Source organism: Lithobates pipiens, unplaced genomic scaffold (genome assembly GCF_037356315.1).
Source record: "Lithobates pipiens isolate NorthernLeopardFrog02 unplaced genomic scaffold, aLitPip1_a1.2 Scaffold_22, whole genome shotgun sequence".
NCBI lineage: Eukaryota > Metazoa > Chordata > Amphibia > Anura > Ranidae > Lithobates > Lithobates pipiens.
The window spans coordinates 35655392-35674100 of record NW_027507784.1 but is presented as its reverse complement, the minus strand read 5'-3'; the positions used below and the strand labels follow the sequence as shown (position 1 = coordinate 35674100).

General features: G+C 43.2%; 1 protein-coding gene across 2 annotated transcripts in view; it reads left to right on the top strand.

Moving 5' to 3' along the window:
• Positions 1 to 5630, top strand: part of LOC143923549 (NACHT, LRR and PYD domains-containing protein 1a allele 5-like) — a 40746-nt gene extending 35116 nt beyond the window's left edge. For both annotated transcript variants that reach the window (XM_077447312.1, XM_077447311.1), the window contains exons 11-12: positions 392 to 442; positions 4924 to 5630. In XM_077447312.1, coding sequence (XP_077303438.1) covers positions 392 to 442; positions 4924 to 5231 — 359 coding nt within the window. In that variant the 3' untranslated portion in view covers positions 5232 to 5630. The remainder of the gene's footprint in view (positions 1 to 391; positions 443 to 4923) is intronic.
• Positions 5631 to 18709: the final 13079 nt, after the last annotated feature.

Here is an 18709-nt window from a genome sequence, read left to right as displayed (position 1 = left end):
ACAAGATATGTTCCAGTATATATAGTACAAAATATGTTCCAGTATATATATTACAAGATATGTTCCAGTATATATAGTACAAGATATGTCCCAGTATATATAGTACAAGATATGTTCCAGTATATATAATACAAGATATGTCCCAGTATATATAGTACAAGATATGTTCCAGTATATATAATACAAGATATGTCCCAGTATAGATGTTCGACTGTATACAGTATATAGCACAGGATATACAGTATGATGTACAGTACATGTCCCAGTACATACAGTACTATTTTTGTGTATCTAGTGCTGGGCATTGCTTGTAAGTTTCTATAAATATTAAATATTAAACTTTTATGGATAAGCAAAACAAACACTAATGTAACAGGTTTCTTTTTTGTAGGAGAAGTTGAAGAATTGAGTGCACAGGTGCCAAAATGTACAAAGCCCAAAGGTATTACATATAGAATGTATTGTAATATATATATTGTATCTAAATAATTGAGAGAAGTTTGTAGTCTCTACTGATTAGCGACGCAGAACTGTGCTCTCACATATTGGAACAAACTTGCCATTTACCCTGCATCCTGCCATTATCTGTGGCCGTGTGTTATTAATAATGATCAGAACGACATCGGGAGTATTAGTGATCTGTATTTTATTTACCAGAATGACATCTGAGGGTCAGTGCATTGGGCAGCAAGGTGAGATGGGGATGCACAAAACCTCAAAATTATTAAAATGATAACCTTTTTCTTATTTTGCTTCCATCTTCCATACACCTCTGGACATCTGTAGCATAAATCAGCAAGAGAAATGTATTGAGGAGTATATACAGAGGACTCATAATACTCTTTTCTTGTTTGGGGGCCTGTTTAGTGTAAAAGCATAGGTCCCAACTGTCCCTGATATTGAGGGACTGTCCCTGATTTGGAGCAATGTCCCTCTGTCCCTCATTCCTCCTCATGTGTCCCTCATTTTGGTCTGATATATATAGACGTATATAAAATGCACTTTTTAGCTATCAAAAAAGTGTTTTCCAGCACTAAACCTTTCATCTGATTTCGAAATTGCTGCATTTGTAAATTCCAAAAGCCAATATAAAGGAATAGTAGTGGTAAAAAAAAAAGCAGTTGTGGGTTTCACCAATCTTGTTTTTTTTTTACAGTTCCCCTTTAAGGGGGCGTGACAAGGGGTGTGTCTTATGCCTGCATACTTTTACTGATAGGTGTCCCTCATTCCCATCTCAGAAAGTTGGGGGTTGTGTAAAAGTAGTTCTACATATGTAAAACAGACCCAATTCTGACTCCAATAGAACATTCTGGGGGGTACTTACTAAAGGCAAATACTCTTTGCACTACAAGTGCACTCACTGTAGATCCGAGGGGGACATGCAAGCAAAATAAAAAACTGAATTTTAGTTTGTACATGATAAAATCAGCAGAGCTTCCCCTCATTTCAGATCTACCCCTCATATTTACAGCAACTGCACTTCCAAGTGCACTTTGCACTTGCAGTTTGCACTTGTAGTGCAAAGTGGATTTGCCTTTTGTAAAAAAACAAAAAACCTTTGTGTAGTTTTTACTAGAAATAATTGCATGGAGCAAGGGGAGGAGCTTTTACAAAAGGATGTCATTGGTCAGGTTACCTAGGCACCAGGATGTCTGAATACAGTCCTGCTAGTTGCTACAAGGAGGTTAGACAGCAGGATTGCTGGGACTACTCCCTTTTCTAAGGTGAGGAGTGAGGTGGTCTGTAGGTACCTTGGAGCAGATCCAGGATCCTTTTGAATCTGTCATTTGAAGTGGATAAGGATTCTTTATGGATGGCCCTTGGGAGGCTCTCACCGGGATTTGTAGAAGCGCATTTATCTAGGGGTGGCCTAGGCACACCTTGGAATCCCTTTCACATCAAGGCCTGTATGAAGATTTTTGGGCCAGCTGGGCAGGCCACCCCTACAACATTAACTGTGTAACTGAAATGATGTATCCTATAGTATATGGCTGTTCCTCTACTAGGTGACCAATGACATATGAGCGACATCGCAGCAAAGGAGAGCTCATGACTGCAACTTGACTGCAATAGCTGAAGCTCTATACAGGAGTCTTAGGTCACCAATGCCACACCACACCACACACAACTGACTGCCAGCATGTTATGTTAGGTCTACCGGGCCAAGCAAAATTCATAAAAACCTCATTCTCATGGTGAGCTGAGCCTATTTATTGACCTCCTCCTGCAGTGACCAGAAGCAATCAGGATCAATTCCCAGATCTGTTACAAGAAGATAGTTGAGGATGAGATCAGGGACTCTGTCGTTCCATCAAAAAGTAATATTTTAGCATCTGGGAGATGCAATCTCCTGATAGTTCTGTTCCCAGCTTCACCTATTATGAGGGGCTTTCGCCATCCCTGCAATAAGTTCCCGGGTCTGTACACATGCTGTGCCCATTATGAGTGGTCTCACCACACCTGTGCTGTGCTCCTGGGTCTGTACGCATTTTGTGCCCAATATGAGAGACTCCCACTATCCCTGTGCTGGGTCTGTACACCTGCTTTGCCCATTAGGGTTCTTACCATCCCTGTGCTGAGTTCTTGGGTCTGTACACCTGCTGTGTCCATTATGGGGAGTTTCCAGCATCCCTATGCTGAGTCCCCATGTCTGTACACCTGCTGTGCCCATTATGAGGGGTTCCCACCATCCCCGTGCTGAGTTCCTGGGTCTGTACACCTGCTGTGCCCATTATGAGGGTTCCCACCACCCCCATGCTGAGTTCCCAGGTCTGTACACCTGCTGTGCCCATTATGAGGGGCTCCCACCATCCCTATGTTGAGTTCCCATGTCTGTACACCCGCTGTGCCGATTATGAGGAAATATCACCATCCCTGGGCAGAGATCTTGAATCTGTGCAACTACTGTGCCCATTATGAGGGGTTCCCACCCTCCCTGTTCTGAGTTCCCAGCCCTGCAGACCTACTGTTCCCATTGAGGGGTTCAAATCATCCCTGTGCTGAGTTTCTGGATCTGGACATCTACTGTGCCCATTATGAGTGGTCTCAGTCACCACTCCTGTGCTGGGCTCCTGGATCTGTATGCCTTTTGTGCCCAATATGAGAGGCTACCACCATCCCTGTGCTGATTTTCTGGGTCTGTACACCTGCTTTGCCCATTTTGAGGGGTTCTTACCATCCCTGGGCTGAGTTCCTGAGTCTGTAAATTGCTGTTCCCATTATGAGGGGTTCCCACCATCCCCATGCTGAGTTCCCAGGTCTGTACACCTGCTGTGCCCATTATGAGGGGTTCCCACCATCCCTGTGCTGAGTTCCCAGGTCTTTACACCTGCTGTGCCCATTATGAGGAAATATCACCATCCCTGTGCTGAGTTCATGAATCTGTGCAACTGCTGTGCCCATTATGAGGGGTTCCCACCATCCCTGTGCTGAGTTCCCAGGTCTTTACACCTGCTGTGCCCATTATGAGGAAATATCACCATCCCTGTGCTGAGTTCATGAATCTGTGCAACTGCTGTGCCCATTATGAGGGGTTCCCACCCTCCCTTTTCTGAGTTCCTGGCCTTGCAGACCTACTGTTCTCATTGAGGGGTTCAAATCATCCCGGTGCTAAGTTTCTGGATCTGGACATCTGCTGTGCCCTTTAGAGGGGCTCCCACTAGATTTTACTTTTGACATATCCAAGTTATAAAAAAAAGATCCAGAGACTAACTCTCTACCTACCTTCCTCCATTAACCCTTAGCAACGATTTGAGGATGCTAAACTTTCTCTTGCAGAGCTATGAGCCTTGTACAAATAAAGAGAGAACTGGGCTTTGAAGTAGCAACTTGAGGAAATGTATCTCCCTATGGACAATCCAAGCAAAGTCCTTTCACTAGGAATTTTAATAGACTAAGCTCTTCAGGACAACCGCTGACTCTAGCACGCAAGAGATGGCCTCAGTATGTAGCCTCTAGGATCTCTCTCTCTCCAGTCTGTACTCACAAATGCCATGGGAAATAATGGTTTCCTCCTTCCAATATCTTCGTGACACTTCCACCATGTGATACCAGACCAGATCCTCACACAACGGTCCCTTCAGTCAGCTTTCAGCGACTTTCATCAAAGCAGGCCTTCAGGTTGCCCACACACACATGGCAGAAAGGCCTAGGGGGCAAACGCCCCCCCTAGACTTTGTTCTCCTCCTCAGGAAAAAAAATCCACTACTCTCAGGCTCCATTCACACATAGGCATTTTAAATCATGGTGGAATCGCTGTGGTTCTACCTGCGATTTCAAAACGTGCTTTTAAAATGTAAAATCGCACATCAGTGTGTTTTTGTGACATTTGTTTCAATGCTAGCTAAAAAAAACTGTGTGATTCTGCCACCATAGTCACACGTCAAATTGTGCCTCAATCACACAAACCAAATTGCGTGACGCGTGTCGCTCAAAATAAGTTTCGAATTCAATCCGCCAGCGATTCAAAACGCATATGTGTAAACAGAGCCTTAGTCTCAGAGTATTTATATAGACTCCCAGTCACCATCTGGGCATCAACTTCCAGGGATTGGCCAGGGCTGTATGAATAGTCAGCTGCTGATTAGACTTTTCTTGCCCACTAATGTCCAGAGCTTTCTGGGCAACCAGTGAGAAGCAGTCAATCCTGCAACCACTGAAACATAGAACAGACCAGAGCAATAAACACAGCCACACTGATTACAGTGAGCCAAACTAAATTTACCTAACAATGGACTACAGCTCCACTGGATACAGCCCAAAACTAAATGTACCTAATCCTAACACCTATTCACCTAATCCTAGCACCTAATTCGGAGGACGCTACACCTATAATTGAAATATTACTTTAAGGTAGGTTAACTTTTTGCCTATTTAATAATAATATTAATAATTATAGAGAATTTCTTTTTTTTTTTTTTGCAGATGTATTGGTTTGGCACAGTGGTGCTAAGCAGCAATTTGTGGATGAGAATCGGGAGGCTCTGATTAGATGTGTGTCCCTCGTGGATCCCATCCTGGATGGTCTTGTGGCCCAGGAGCTGCTGACCGATGAAGCGTATGACAACATCCGTAGCAAGACCACCACTCAGGAGAAGATGAGGGAGCTGTACAGGATCAGCAGGGGCTGGGGTATGTCTGATAAGGCCAAGCTCTATGATGCTCTGGAGAAGCACAATGCTCCTCTCATCCAACATCTGAAGAAGCAGAAAGTGGGGGAAGACCTCCTATGAAATCAGCGCTATTTTATTCTTCTAGATGCGCATGAGAAATTTCCAAAAACATGGAATCCATGGATCCAATACGCTCACCCTTTTATACCAATAGTCAGTTATACACTGCTATAAGCACTGAGGCCCTGGGATTCCGGCTGAGGTGCTCCTGTTCTTTCCCACGCTCCTCTTTTTCCTCCGCCTTCTATTTTTTTTCTCCCTTTCCTATTTCAGGAGGCTCCTCCATAGGGATGCTTGTGCAATCCTTTTGCTTTACATATATTTTTTTGTATAATTAACGCCGTACATATGCATCTAATCCATCAGTGCTTATTTACCCCTTACTTACTTATTTCTTGTGACAGCAATAAAAGTGATAAAACATTTAAATAAATTAAAGCAACAGTGTAAAAAAAAAAAAAAAATATATATATATATATATATATATATATATATATATAAATGAATAATTAAATTTTTTTTTTTTAAAGTCCCTGAACGCACGCAAACCGTGATCGACCCACACATGTGAGGTATCACTGCGAATTTCAGATCATGGGCAGTAATTCTAGCACTGGACTCCCTCTGTACATCTAAATTGGTAACCTGTAAAGGCTTTTAAAATGTCACCTATGGGTAGTAATATTTACGTGCACAATTTTAAAGCGTGACATGTTTGGTATCTATTTACTCGGCGTGACATCATCTTTTAACTTTTACAAAAACACTGGGTTATGTATTGTGTTTTATTTTTTCATTCAAATTTATAAAAGTGTATTTTTTTAATTTTTTTTCCCCAAAACTGCATTTTAAAAACCGCTGCGCAAATACCCTGTGGCATAAAAAATTGAAAAACCCTCCAATTTATTCTCTAGGGCCTCTGCATTAAACAAATATATAATGTTTGGGGGTTCTAACTAATTTTCTAGCAAAAAAAATAACAGATTTTTACGTGTAAACAAAAAGTGCCAGAAAATGCCTGGTCTTCAACTGGATAACTTCTCTACTTGATGTGCAATTGCTACTGACTTTCAAGTCACTTATTACACTTCTATTTGTATACCTGATCAAAGTTACACATTGTATTCCTTAAACTTTTCAATAAAAATTGATTGAAAGAGAATTTTCTTATAAATATCCGGGTATCATTTGTTTCATGTGATGTAAGTAAAGACAGCGCAAGCCGTTACTGGACAAAGCCATGTTCATTGAATAATACTCAGCAGGAACAGGAAACCCCACACAGGAAGTCAGTACAACACAGATGCATCATAGAGTTGCATATAAAAAAACATAACATCACTTTTAGTGTTAATAAATTAACATTGTGGAATTTGGATGAGAAACAGCTATAACACATTCTATTGCCCGGTACACGCGATCGGACATTCTGACCGATTTTGGCCCAAAATCTTGTCTTGCATACACACGGGCGCACAAAGTTGTCGGAAAATCTGATCGTTCAGAACGCGGTGACGTACAACACGTACGATGGGACTATAAAGTAGGCAGTAGCCAGTAGCTTTTGTCTTGTGATTTATTCTGAGCATGCGTGTGAATTTGTCTGTCGGAATTGTCTACACACGATCGGAATTTAAACGATCGGATTTTGTTGTTGGAAAATTTTAGATCCTGCTCTCAAACTTTGTGTGTTGGAAATTCAGACAGAAAAAGCCCAATTGAGCCCACACACGATCGGATTTTCCGACACCAAGATCCGATCGCATATTTTCCATCGCAAAGTCCGGCCGTGTCTGACCGTGTGTACAGGGCATATAGGTTAAGTCTCATAGGTAGGTTTGAACATCTACCACTACGGGGGAAGACTGGCTGTTTGTACGAAGATTCCTTTAGCCCTCTCTGAAGGTACTGGGCTCTTCTCATCTTCAAATTAGCTGTGCTACCTACCCCCAATTTTGGTCTTTATATGCATTGTATTTTGGATGTGTATCACATCCTGGTAGCTGCAGCTGTAACTGGGTTTTTGTTTTTTAATCTTTTAGATTAGGAGTGCAGTCATTTTTTCCTCTCATCATGTACTGGCATGCTCTGCCCTTGACAGCTGTCAGGTATAAAGGAGAAAATAGAAGTTGGAATGGGACTTTAAAGTGGTTGTAAACCCTTACAACACACTTTGACCTACAGGTAAGCCTAGATTAAGGCTTACCTGTAGGTCCAAGAAATATCTCCTAAACCTACACGGTTTAGGAGATATTTGACGCAAGACATGCACCGCTGTCTACGGCGCGTGCGCTGTAGACGGCAGCGCACAGGCGCACTGAGCACGGCACCCGTCAACGGCGATATGCCGCGCGTAGCGGCTCCCATGCGCATGCGCGGGAGTGACGTTATTGCAGCTTCGCCGAATGACAGCGGCGGAGCGGCGAGACCCACCAAGAAGATGGATGCGCCGGACTACAGGGGACAGCGGTGACATCGCTGGCTCCTGTGTCAGGTAAGTGACACATAATGGACTACTATGCGATGCATAGTAGTCCATTATGCTTTACCTTTGCAGGGAATGAAAGAGGAAGTAAACTCATCAGGGTTGAGGCATGTCCATAAGTATTTGGCTGTTTCTAATGCCTAAATAATAAGGTCATATTGTAACATATTCCAAAATATCACAACTATATCAATAAATTAATAATACATATAATAATACCGTAATCACAAGATTTACATAGTAATATTCATATAAAATATTTAATATAATTGGTCATTGGACATAATGGTACAATTGATAAAAATAATAAATCATACAAAAAGCATATAGTATAATTAATACAGCAATATACACATAAAAATTCAACAAAAAAGAAAATTTGATAATTGTATGAGAAGATTAGGGCATCCATTTGATGTTAACTCAACGCGTTTCATGGTTTTATACCAATCGTCAGATGCATGTAAATATAGACTGGAATAAAAAAAAAAGTTTAACGTAAATTTGTTAATCTGAGGGATCCTCAAGGTGAGTAGAGGATAAATATAAAGAGATTTATCGTTACCATAATACTCACTAAAAAACAAAAATAATCAGAACTCCTAGGGTGGAATTTGTTGGTGGTCTGGATTACATTTGGTCTCAACCGGGGTTGAGGTAGAGAACATCCCCCAAATGGGGGAACCCCCGTACCAGGGGAAACAAGCAGATATGATCACCGGAACACCACAATGTACCATCGCTCGGGAATGTGCAAACATGCCGCCGTGAACATCCAATTCTAATGATGAAAAATATGTGTGATGGTTAAGTGAAGAGAAATTTAATTGGTGTGTGTAAGCTAGTGATACAAAATTTTTCAGGTATACTTGCTTGCTCAGAACTGTCATTACCATTGGTATGAGGCATTGCCTCAGTACATTCCTCGCTGTCCGTGGGTGAGTATGTCCTTGTGATACTGGGTGAGTCTGATCTATCAACGGGATATTGTGATTCAGGCTGCTCTACCACTCTCAAATCCACTCAATTGCGGCGGTAGAGAGTTCCTTCAATTTCCACAAGATAGGAGCGTGGTGCAACCTTTTTGTAGACAAGTACCCATACTCCAACGTTTGATCTCCAGGTAATGGTTTTATACGGATTCGTTCCCCAATATTTAGTTCCAGCAAATCTCTCGCTCATGTGTCATAGCGTGCCTTTGACACTTGTCTCTTAAAGAGGAAGTAAACTCTTCCAAAAATTAAATTCCCCCCTTCCCTGCAAAGTAAAGTCATAATGTGCTAGTATGCATGGCATATTAGCACATTAGGTGACTCTTACCTACAAACGAAGCCCGCACCACCCCCCACTGCCCCCATATCCATCTTCTCCTGGTCTTCTTTCCGAGGGCCGCGGACTCTGACACTGTGACTGGCCAGAGCCGTGTAACGACACTGCCGCACATGGGCACAGGAGCCGCCAGTCATGGCACTCGCTCCTGAAGAAACAGCGCAGTCGGCCAGTATACAGTAAATATCTACATATATCAAGTTTAGGAGATATTTACAGTACCTGTAGCCTTATTCTAAGCTTATAGGTACAAATACTGCATGGAGGATTACAACCTCTTTACGCCTTACTTTTTCTGTAGCACCTTGTATGACAGAGAGTTCAAGAAGTCTATTTGCTACTGGTAAGGAGGTCTTTAATCTCCTTGACATCAGTCTTTGTGCCGGACTACTATCCATGCCTTCGGTCGGAGTGTTTCTCCAATGTAAAATGGCCTTCCATGGGTCTTTACCATCACTTTGTGCTTTCATGCATAATATTTTAACAATCTTTACAGCTGATTTAGCTTTGCCATTAGCCTGTGGATGACGTGGTGAGGAAGTAATATGCTCAAACTCCCATTCAGTGGCAAATTTTCTGAATTGTACGCTTGCAAACTGAGGGCCATTATCACTTGTAGCTGGTTGGCCATGACATGCAAACTGAGCCTTGTACCTCTTAATTGTAGATTCAGTGGATATGTCAGGAAGAACAAGTGGTTTTAATGTTGGTCCCTATGATGAGAGAACCCCTACTGGCCCCTGGTGGGCGAGGACAGACCACTGCCAGAGTGCCAAAAGTCTCAGCTTTCCCAGCCAACATCAGAAGTCTGTATAGACCCCTGATATCACCCCAAAGCCCGACAGGGCTCCTAAAACAAATGTAAGCATTAATAAAAAATACCATTGTAAAAATAAATAAATGAAATGGTCAAAACGAATAAACAAATAAAATAACAAAAATAAAACTACAGACACCAGTGGTGAAACTACCAGGGTCACAAAGGTCGCACTTGTGATCAGGCCCTGGTGTTTCGCCATTGTGGGGGGGGGGGCCAGCTGGGGGTCAGGGGGGCCCTTTAAGATTTGTTGCACCGGGGGCCCCGAAGGTTCTAGTTACGCCTCTGATCTCTAGTGATCTCTGAAATTATGTGAGATCTAATGTTAAAACTACTTGATCTTATCGGATCTAACGAATATGGATTAGCCTGAATGATTTTTGGCCATAACATTGCATGTGGGGGGGCGCAGCCCGTCCTTATGTACCACCTAATATCTCTATTTTTATGTGAAATATCTCTGAAATTACATGAGCTCTAACATTAAAACCACTTGATCTTAATGAATATCTATTAACCTGCATGATTTTTGGTCGGAAACTTGCATGTGGGGGAGCAAGCGCTTTAGCCGGCAATTTCAGTGTGAAAGCAGCCTTAGATGTGGCAGCTGCATTCACTTTCTTTTTTTAGGCTATTCCCCTCTTTTCTCCTCTGGTGATCTAGCCAGTAACGCACTTCCTGTATTAGGGTGCATTGTTGGCACTGATGAGGCTGCAGATTGGCACAGTGAGGGTGCATAGTCGATGAGTGTGACACAACGTTATCATATGTATTATTTTATTATGGCATTATATTATTAATTGGCTTTAATTTCTTAATCTTCTTTTGTTTCTGAGTATGCATAGTCTTGCTCTTACATTTTTTTTTTCGTATGAAAACCATACTAATGAAACAAAAATCAGACGTTAAGTTCACATCCGACAAAAATTGTATAGTCCGCACATCCAGCTTTTTGTAATGTTTGCCTCCAAACCAAAAATAATGTCACATAGCAAAATTCAAAGTTTGTAAAATAAAATCTCTATGAATGTCAGGCAAATTAGGATATTTCTTAAAATTATTATATCACATATAGTATTATTTAAAGAAATATCCTAATTTGTTTATTTATGGGAGGAGGATGTCATCTATGCTAACCCCAGTACTTTGGAAAAGGTACATAGATGATGTTATCCTCATATGGATTTGTGATTAACCATAATAATGATAGAAGAAGGGGACTCATATAGTTCATTTAGTATAAACTTTGTGGATCTCTACATCATGGTTCAAAATGGCAGTATAGTGACTAAAACATTTCTTAAGAGTACTGACCAAAATGGTTTCATTTCAATCAATAGTTGTCATCTGTCAGGTCACCTGAGTCCAGGTGACAGATGCACCCTGTTTGGGGTCTGGAGTACACCACAAGGTAGTGGAGCCTACGGCTGACTGCTGCGGATGGAGCTCTGGGTGGTTCAGAAAAGCAGGTACTCTGGAGCACCAACACAGATCACACTGGGAGCTAGAGCATGAGATTTCCCAGGGCGGAATCTAAGAGCCAGCGGGGGTTCACCAGGGCCCCTGATGGTGGGGATGGACTTCGCTGCAGTCTGGCTCCTGGTTGTGACCCCCAGGATAGAAAGGAAGCAGCAGCCTGAAACAACAAGGATAGTCAGGGGATAAGCCAAAAGTTCAGGGCAACAAGCAGATAGGGATAGTCAAAGAACATGCCAAAGGTCGGGATATAAAGTAGACAAGGACAGTCAAGAACAAGCCAAGGTCGGTAAACAGGATCAGAGCTAGGACACATAATATTGTTTAGCAAGGCTGGCTTGCAGTGCACAGGTTAATATAGAGTTCCCTTATGGGGCTAGGGTGGAGCCATGCTTTGAGTAGATATTACTTAAGCAGTCAGGTGATAGTGGCTGGCCTCTTAATCTGAATACATGGAGAGGTAAGCTGACAGACAAATATTACTGCATAACCATGACAGTACCCCCTCTTATGAGGCCTCTCACTCCCCCACCTGGGCCCAGGCTTAGAGGTAAGTCTCGGGTGAAGGGTGGAAATTTTGGGTCTTGGCGCCACAATACAAAAAAACAATGTGTTGAAGCCGGATCCCAATCCACTTTGCATGGTATACAAATGTAGGTGTCTTCACCTTATAACATCTCTCCACTGCATATATCAAGCCTGCATCAAGTAGGTCTGTAAAATATGCAAAGAAATCCAGAAAATCGACAAGGAAGGAAGGAACCCACCGCTCCAGCCCAGTCCACCAAAAAGCTGCTAATTCTCCAGGCAATAGAAGTCCCAGGTGCAGGCTGACTGCACAAACCAAATGGATAAGGAATGGAAACACTCTGGACAGCCGCACTCCGGATTGAATAAAAAGTGAATCGTGCCTTTATTTTTTCAAGTAAAAACTTCACATCACACAAGTCACGGCAACAAAGGAGAAAAATATGAGTAATCGCTAGTTTTAGCGTGAAACGCGTCAACGATTTTTGTTCTATTTTTCTCCTTTGTTGCTGTGACTTGTGTGATGTGAAGTTTTAACTTGAAAAAATAAAGGCACGATTCACTTTTTATCCAATCCGGAGTGCGGCTGTCCAGAGTGTTTCCATTCCTTATCCAGGTCCGTGAAATATCTCCCCAACAAAGAGCCACAGAAGGCCGGATATAGTGTAATACCACTTTATGTTTTATTGCTTAACCACTTCAATACAGGGCACATGTACACCTTCCTGCCCAGGCCAATTTTCATCTTTCAGCGCTGTAGTAATTTGAATGACAATTGCATGGTTATGCTACACTGTACCCAAACAAATTTTTTATCATTTTGTTCCCACAAATAGAGCTTTCCTTTGGTGGTATTATGATCACCTTTGCGGTTTTGCACAACAAATAAAAAAAGACCGAAAATTTTGAAAAAAAAACGAGTTTTTCTTTGTTTCTGTTAAAATTTTTTGTAAATAAGTACGTTTTCTTCTTCAATGATGGGCACTGATATGGCTGCACTGACAGGCACTGATAAGGTGGCACTGATGGGCACCGATGAGGTGGCACCAATGAGGTGGTACTGATGAGGTCGCACTGACAGGCACTGATGATGGGCACTGATATTTAGCACTGATGGGCACTCATAGGTGGTACTGATGGGCACTCATAGGCGGCACTGATGGGCACTAATAGGCAACACTTATGGATACTTATGGGTGGCACTGATGGGTACTTATTGGTGCACTGATAGATGGCACGGATGGGCACTGATGGGAACTGATAGGTGGGCACTGATGGGCACAGATGGGCACTGATAGTTGGCACTTGTGGACACTGATGGGTGGCACTGATGACACTGGTGGGTGGCATTGCTGGGCATCACTGTTTTTATTTTGCTGCATGATGGTGCCAGTCAGTGCCCATTTGTGCATCATTTGCACATGTGGATGGCCATGGGGTACATACTGTACCTGGCCATCCACATGTTGCCCACTTCCCTGGTGGTCCAGGTGGCTTCCCTGGGGGTCTAGTGTGGGCATCTGAGGGGGGCTGCGCTGATAAATACACAGCACAAACCCCCCGTCAGGAGAGCCGCCGATCAGCTTTCCTCTACTCGCATCTCTCAGACGTGAGTGAAGAAAAGCCGATCACCGGCTTTTCCTGTTTACATCGTGATCAGCAGTTATTAGACAGGGCTGATCACGTGGTAAAGAGCCTCCATCGGAGGCTCTTTACCAAGATCAGTGGAGCGGTGTTTCAAACTGACACACCGCTCCACTGATCGCCGCGATGCGCGCCCCCACAGGTGTGCCACGGCATGTTATCCTGAAGGACGCCATATGACGCCCAGTCAGGATAACAGAACCACTTCTCGGACGTCAGTTTGGCTATTGACCGGGCAGGAAGTGGTTAAAAAGATCACTTACATAGTCCAGCATGAAATCACAAACAATCCGCTTAGGAGGGAGCAGAAAACGGTCCGAAGCCAGTATAAAGCTCACAATATGCGTGGTGCATCTCAGCTGTGCATGCAATAGTATAGGACTTACTAGTTGTAAGCATCAGGCCTCATCTCTATGCATTTCACGCTAGAGTGCACATCATCAGGAGCTGGGTCTGACTCCATTTTCTCTGAGCCTAAATAGCAGCAAAAATGGCCGCGATTGGTCAGGATCATTAACAATGCTTTCCGTAGATAAAAAAAGTAAAACATTTTTAGACTCAGCAAAAAGCCAATTAAAAGACGGATTCTGCTTACCCTTAATCACTTAAAAGAAGCACATCACAAATACTTATAGCACACAATTAAAATATAATGACAAAACCGCTCCAAGCTGAATACAGCCTAAGCAGATATTCCCTACTGATCGTTATACAGACAACCTCATGATATATAAACATGAGGGAAAAAGAGGTGCCACCACTACCATGACCAACACAAATAAAATAAAATCAACTAAGAAAAATTATAGTGCATTATATGGCAGGCATTGCGAGTACACTCATCGCCCTCTAGTGGACAAGAATGATATCACAATCCATATATCCAAATAGCTGTTTAGGAATAGATTTGCTCATACCCAGCCACATGGATATTAGGATACACTCGATAGACATGTAGATTAAAACCTCCCAGAGACTGTGCCCAAGCCCATTACTTCAGATAAACCTCCTCAACAGACAAGGTGCAAAGACCTCAGATGCAGTGATCCAAGACCTCGCCTCAGGACCCAACCCTTTTCAGATACTGTACGATGGATAGATAGATAGATAGATAGATAGATAGATAGATAGATAGATAGATATTTTGAGTTCTTTTTCATTCTTTGTAATTTGATTAAGTGAGCTACTTGGGTCACTGGTCACATTCCAATGATGAGGTCGTTTGACATATTCGTTTTGACCACTAGGGTAAATCTAGCACATATATTATATACAAAGCACCATTTTCGTCATCTATTGATATCTGCTATGTATTATCTATATCAGTGTTCTCCAAACTTTCTAAACAAAGGGCCAATTCATTGTCCTTCAGACTTTAGGCGGACCGGACTGTGGCCAGCGGGAGTGGGAAATTTCCTGGCATGGTTGGGAGAAAACATCACCATGTTTCGTATAATGGGGAGGAATAGTGCCCCATGGTTGGCATCATTGGGAAGAATAGTGCCCCATCATTGGTCTCATAGGAGTAGGAGGAATAATGCCCCAAGGGCCGGAAAAACGTAAGCAAAGGGCTGCAGTTTGGAGACCACTGGTATGATATCTATTGATGGTTATCTTAACATAAGATTTGTGGATAAATCATACTGAAGGAAGTTGTACATTTGTAGAATGAATGTATTAATTCACTCACTAGCACTTACTGTATATAAAGGATCAAACTGGGATCAGCTGGAGTAGAACCCCGGTGAACATCCTATTCAAATGAAATGTGTAGGAAGAAGCTTTTTGACACTGACATTATCGCACATGCCGCTGGTATACAGGTAGCAATTTACTTTGCACATTTCTGGCATATAGTATATGAAGGATTTATATATATGCAGTTTTATATGCAGTTTCTATAATAAAGAAAGCCTTGGGAGGTCCACGCTATGGGAGCATTCTATCATTTTGTGGACGTTGATTAGCAAATGTGACATCGGAAGTAGATGAGGCAGTGTGATCCATTCATTAATCCTATATAGGGATTGTACAATAGTCATGCTTAGATTGACCTTTGGCTTTGAGGTCCAACCTTCTGGTAAGCCTTGGATTCATTTGTCGTAGTGGTGGTTGATTTTGATATCCACAGAAGTCTCACTCATGCTGTGGATATTTAGTGAAAACAAAGTGACTACTACAGCTGTGCCACTAGCATAAGGCGACCAGATTTTTAAAATGAAATCCGGGGGCATTTTTTTTTTCTTTTTACTGGTAATGGCACCAATCAGCGACTCTCTGCCCATCGCGACCGCCGCACAGCTCACAGCATGTCAAGTCTTACTCTCCAGGCCCGGCTACTACTGGGTGGGGAGCGGAAGAAGATTACTCTGCCAGGGAAGGCAAGGAGATAATCAGGCAGGCGGCTGGCCGGGACTTGAGCCAAGGCAGAAGAACATGTGAGCGGAGCTGAATGGGCATGCGCCCGAAACTCAAGAAATATTCCCTCCGCTCCGACCAGCACATCATCATCAGAAAGGGGCACAGATAATGGAAAAAAAAATACACCCCCCCCCCCAAGTTAGTAGGAGTGGTGGAGTGGAGGTGTGTAATTCTTTTTTTTTATTTTTTATTCTGCACTGACTGTCTTTGAAATTGCCCCAGTCCCTGTTCAAATCCAATCCGGGGACAAAACCAGGGACAGACTTGGTCCGGGGACAGTGTCCTCAATCCGGGGACTGTCCCCGGAAACCAGGGATGTCTGGTCACCCTACACTAGAAGGAGATGGCAATGCTACAAACAATAACATATATCTGGATATCAGTTTGGCATGCTTCTTTTTATAATGTTGGATATACAAATGCAGGCAGCTAGCCATTGCCTTAGAGCCACCTACCACATCACCCCACTCAGTTAACATACTGTAACTACAACAGGGAACCCAGCGCTCCACATCCCTGCTTCTCTACCAAGAACAGAGATGTTGGTATTTGCGGTTTACCATTCATTACTCACCAGTTCCTCTTCCTCTGTGAGCCAAGCACACTCTGTACATACATGATAATGCTGCAGCCATTTCTCCAGGTGTGTGCGAGAAGTTCTCATTGTACAGAGATTGCACTGACTGAGCTAAACAGTTCAACTAAGACATGCGGTCATCAAAGTGTTTACAGGCATACCCCACTTTTAAGTACATAATGGGGTTTATTTACTAAAGCTGGAAAGTGCAAAATCAGACTCACTTCTGCATAGAAACCAATGAGTTTCCAGGTTTTATTACCAAAGCTTGATGGAACAAGCTGGGGTTAGAAGCTCATTCATTTTTATGCAGAAGTGAGCCTGATTTTGCACTTTCCAGCTTTAGTAAATAAACCCCATTGTGTACTTAAAAGTGGGGTATGCCTGTACTTCATTTTATGCATTTAAGAGATCCACTAAAGAGTGAAGACCGTTGATTTTCAGCCAGATAAGGTGACCTGTCTGTCTTTGTGCTGGGGGCTCCCCTCTTGGCCGGCTGCTGGGGGAACAACAATTGGCCAGGTTAAAGTATAGGGTGACCAGACATCCCCGGTTTCTGGGGACAGTCCCCGGATTGAGGACACTGTCCCTGGAGCCAGTCTGTCCCTGGATTTACCCCTCGGATTGCAGTGGTATGGAGGGGTGGCATCTGTTACTCTCGCCCTGGGTGAAACCTGGTGCTGGGTAGAGCCCTGCTCTGATAGATTATCACGGAGGCCATGGAGAGATGAGCAAAATCAACCAATCTACGCTGTTCATGTAGGGGGGGGTGTGAGTAGTGCATATATAATTTGAGAAAAATATGCATATAAAATAGTTTACCATTTGCCAATAAAAAAAATATATATATATATCCCTAGATTTCATATTAAAAATCTGGTCACCTTAGGTTAAAGAGGAAGTGAAGGCAGTTAAAAAAAAATAAAAAAAATGTAACCTGCAAGGCAAAGGCATAATGAGCTAGTATGCATAGCATACTTGCTCATTATGAATAACTTACCTGAGAACGAAGCCCCCGAAGCGCTCCTCCGTCTTCATGTTCGCCGCTGCTATGTATCCCGGAGTGACTTCAGGGTCTCGCTGCTCCGGTGCTGTGATTCGCAGGAGCCGCGATGACGTCACTCCCGCTCATGCGCACCGGAGCCGACACGAGCGGCATATCGCCGCGATCTGCGACCTGCCCAGTGCGCCTGCGCGCTGCTGTCTGCATTTGAGCACAAGGGGCTGCCTTTGACCTGCTTTGCCTGCAATGCAAAGACATCTCCAATAGGACTGGCTTCATAGAAATAGGCACGAGCAAAGAAAAAAAGGCAAAAAAAAAAAAAAACTTGCAAAAAATTACTCTAAATCCCCCAATTATACTCAAGCCCAATGTGAATGTAGACTTATCGCTCTACGATTCATCTCTGGTCCTTTTCAGGTTGAATGATGCTCATCCCCTGTAGGCCTTTTAGGCCAGCACCCACCCTCGGGAGGTGGCATCCTGGAACCCTGCACTCACAGTACAATGCTGCAGAGAATTCTAGCAAACAGGTACACTGCCTTCTAGCAAGGTGGGTTTCTGGGGTTAAGTCGGAGTGTGTAATGAAGAGGACTCCTGATGTGAAAAAAGGGGGGCCTCTGATGTGATGGGGGGGCCTTCAGATGTGAAGGGGTGTTCCTGATATGAAGAAAAGACTATTATGTGAAGTGGGATTGCCATCTACAGCACCAAGGAGAAGGTGACAACATCCTCCAGTGCAAATGTCAGTTTTTTAGCCCATTAAAGTGTTCCTAAACCCAGGACCCTGCATTCACTATATCTGGCCTCCCACAGTACACAGAACACAGTAATGCAATTATTTTAGTAAATATCAGGGTTTTTTTTCACTGGGAATGTGGGGGAACGTAGTTCCGGCACCTCCAGTACTAGGGGTCTATTGTTGCTGAGGAGGTCTCCTGTATCTGGTGGGGGATCTGTTGTTGCTTGGGGGGGTCTTATATTGCTGGGGGTCGGTTGTTGCTGGGAGAGATCTACTGTTGAGGGGGAGGGATCTACTGTTGGCTGCCATAAAGTCTATTGATTCTGGCTGTGAGAGATCTGTTGTTGATGCCAAGAGCCTATTGTTGCTTGGGGGGGAATTTTGTTGCAGGTGGTCTATTGTTGATGGAGGGATCTATTGTTGCTGGCGGGGGAGGGGGGCTCTATTATTACTGGCTGCAGGGGATCTATTTTAGTATTTTTCTTGTTATCATTACGAAATTCCATAAAAATTCCATAC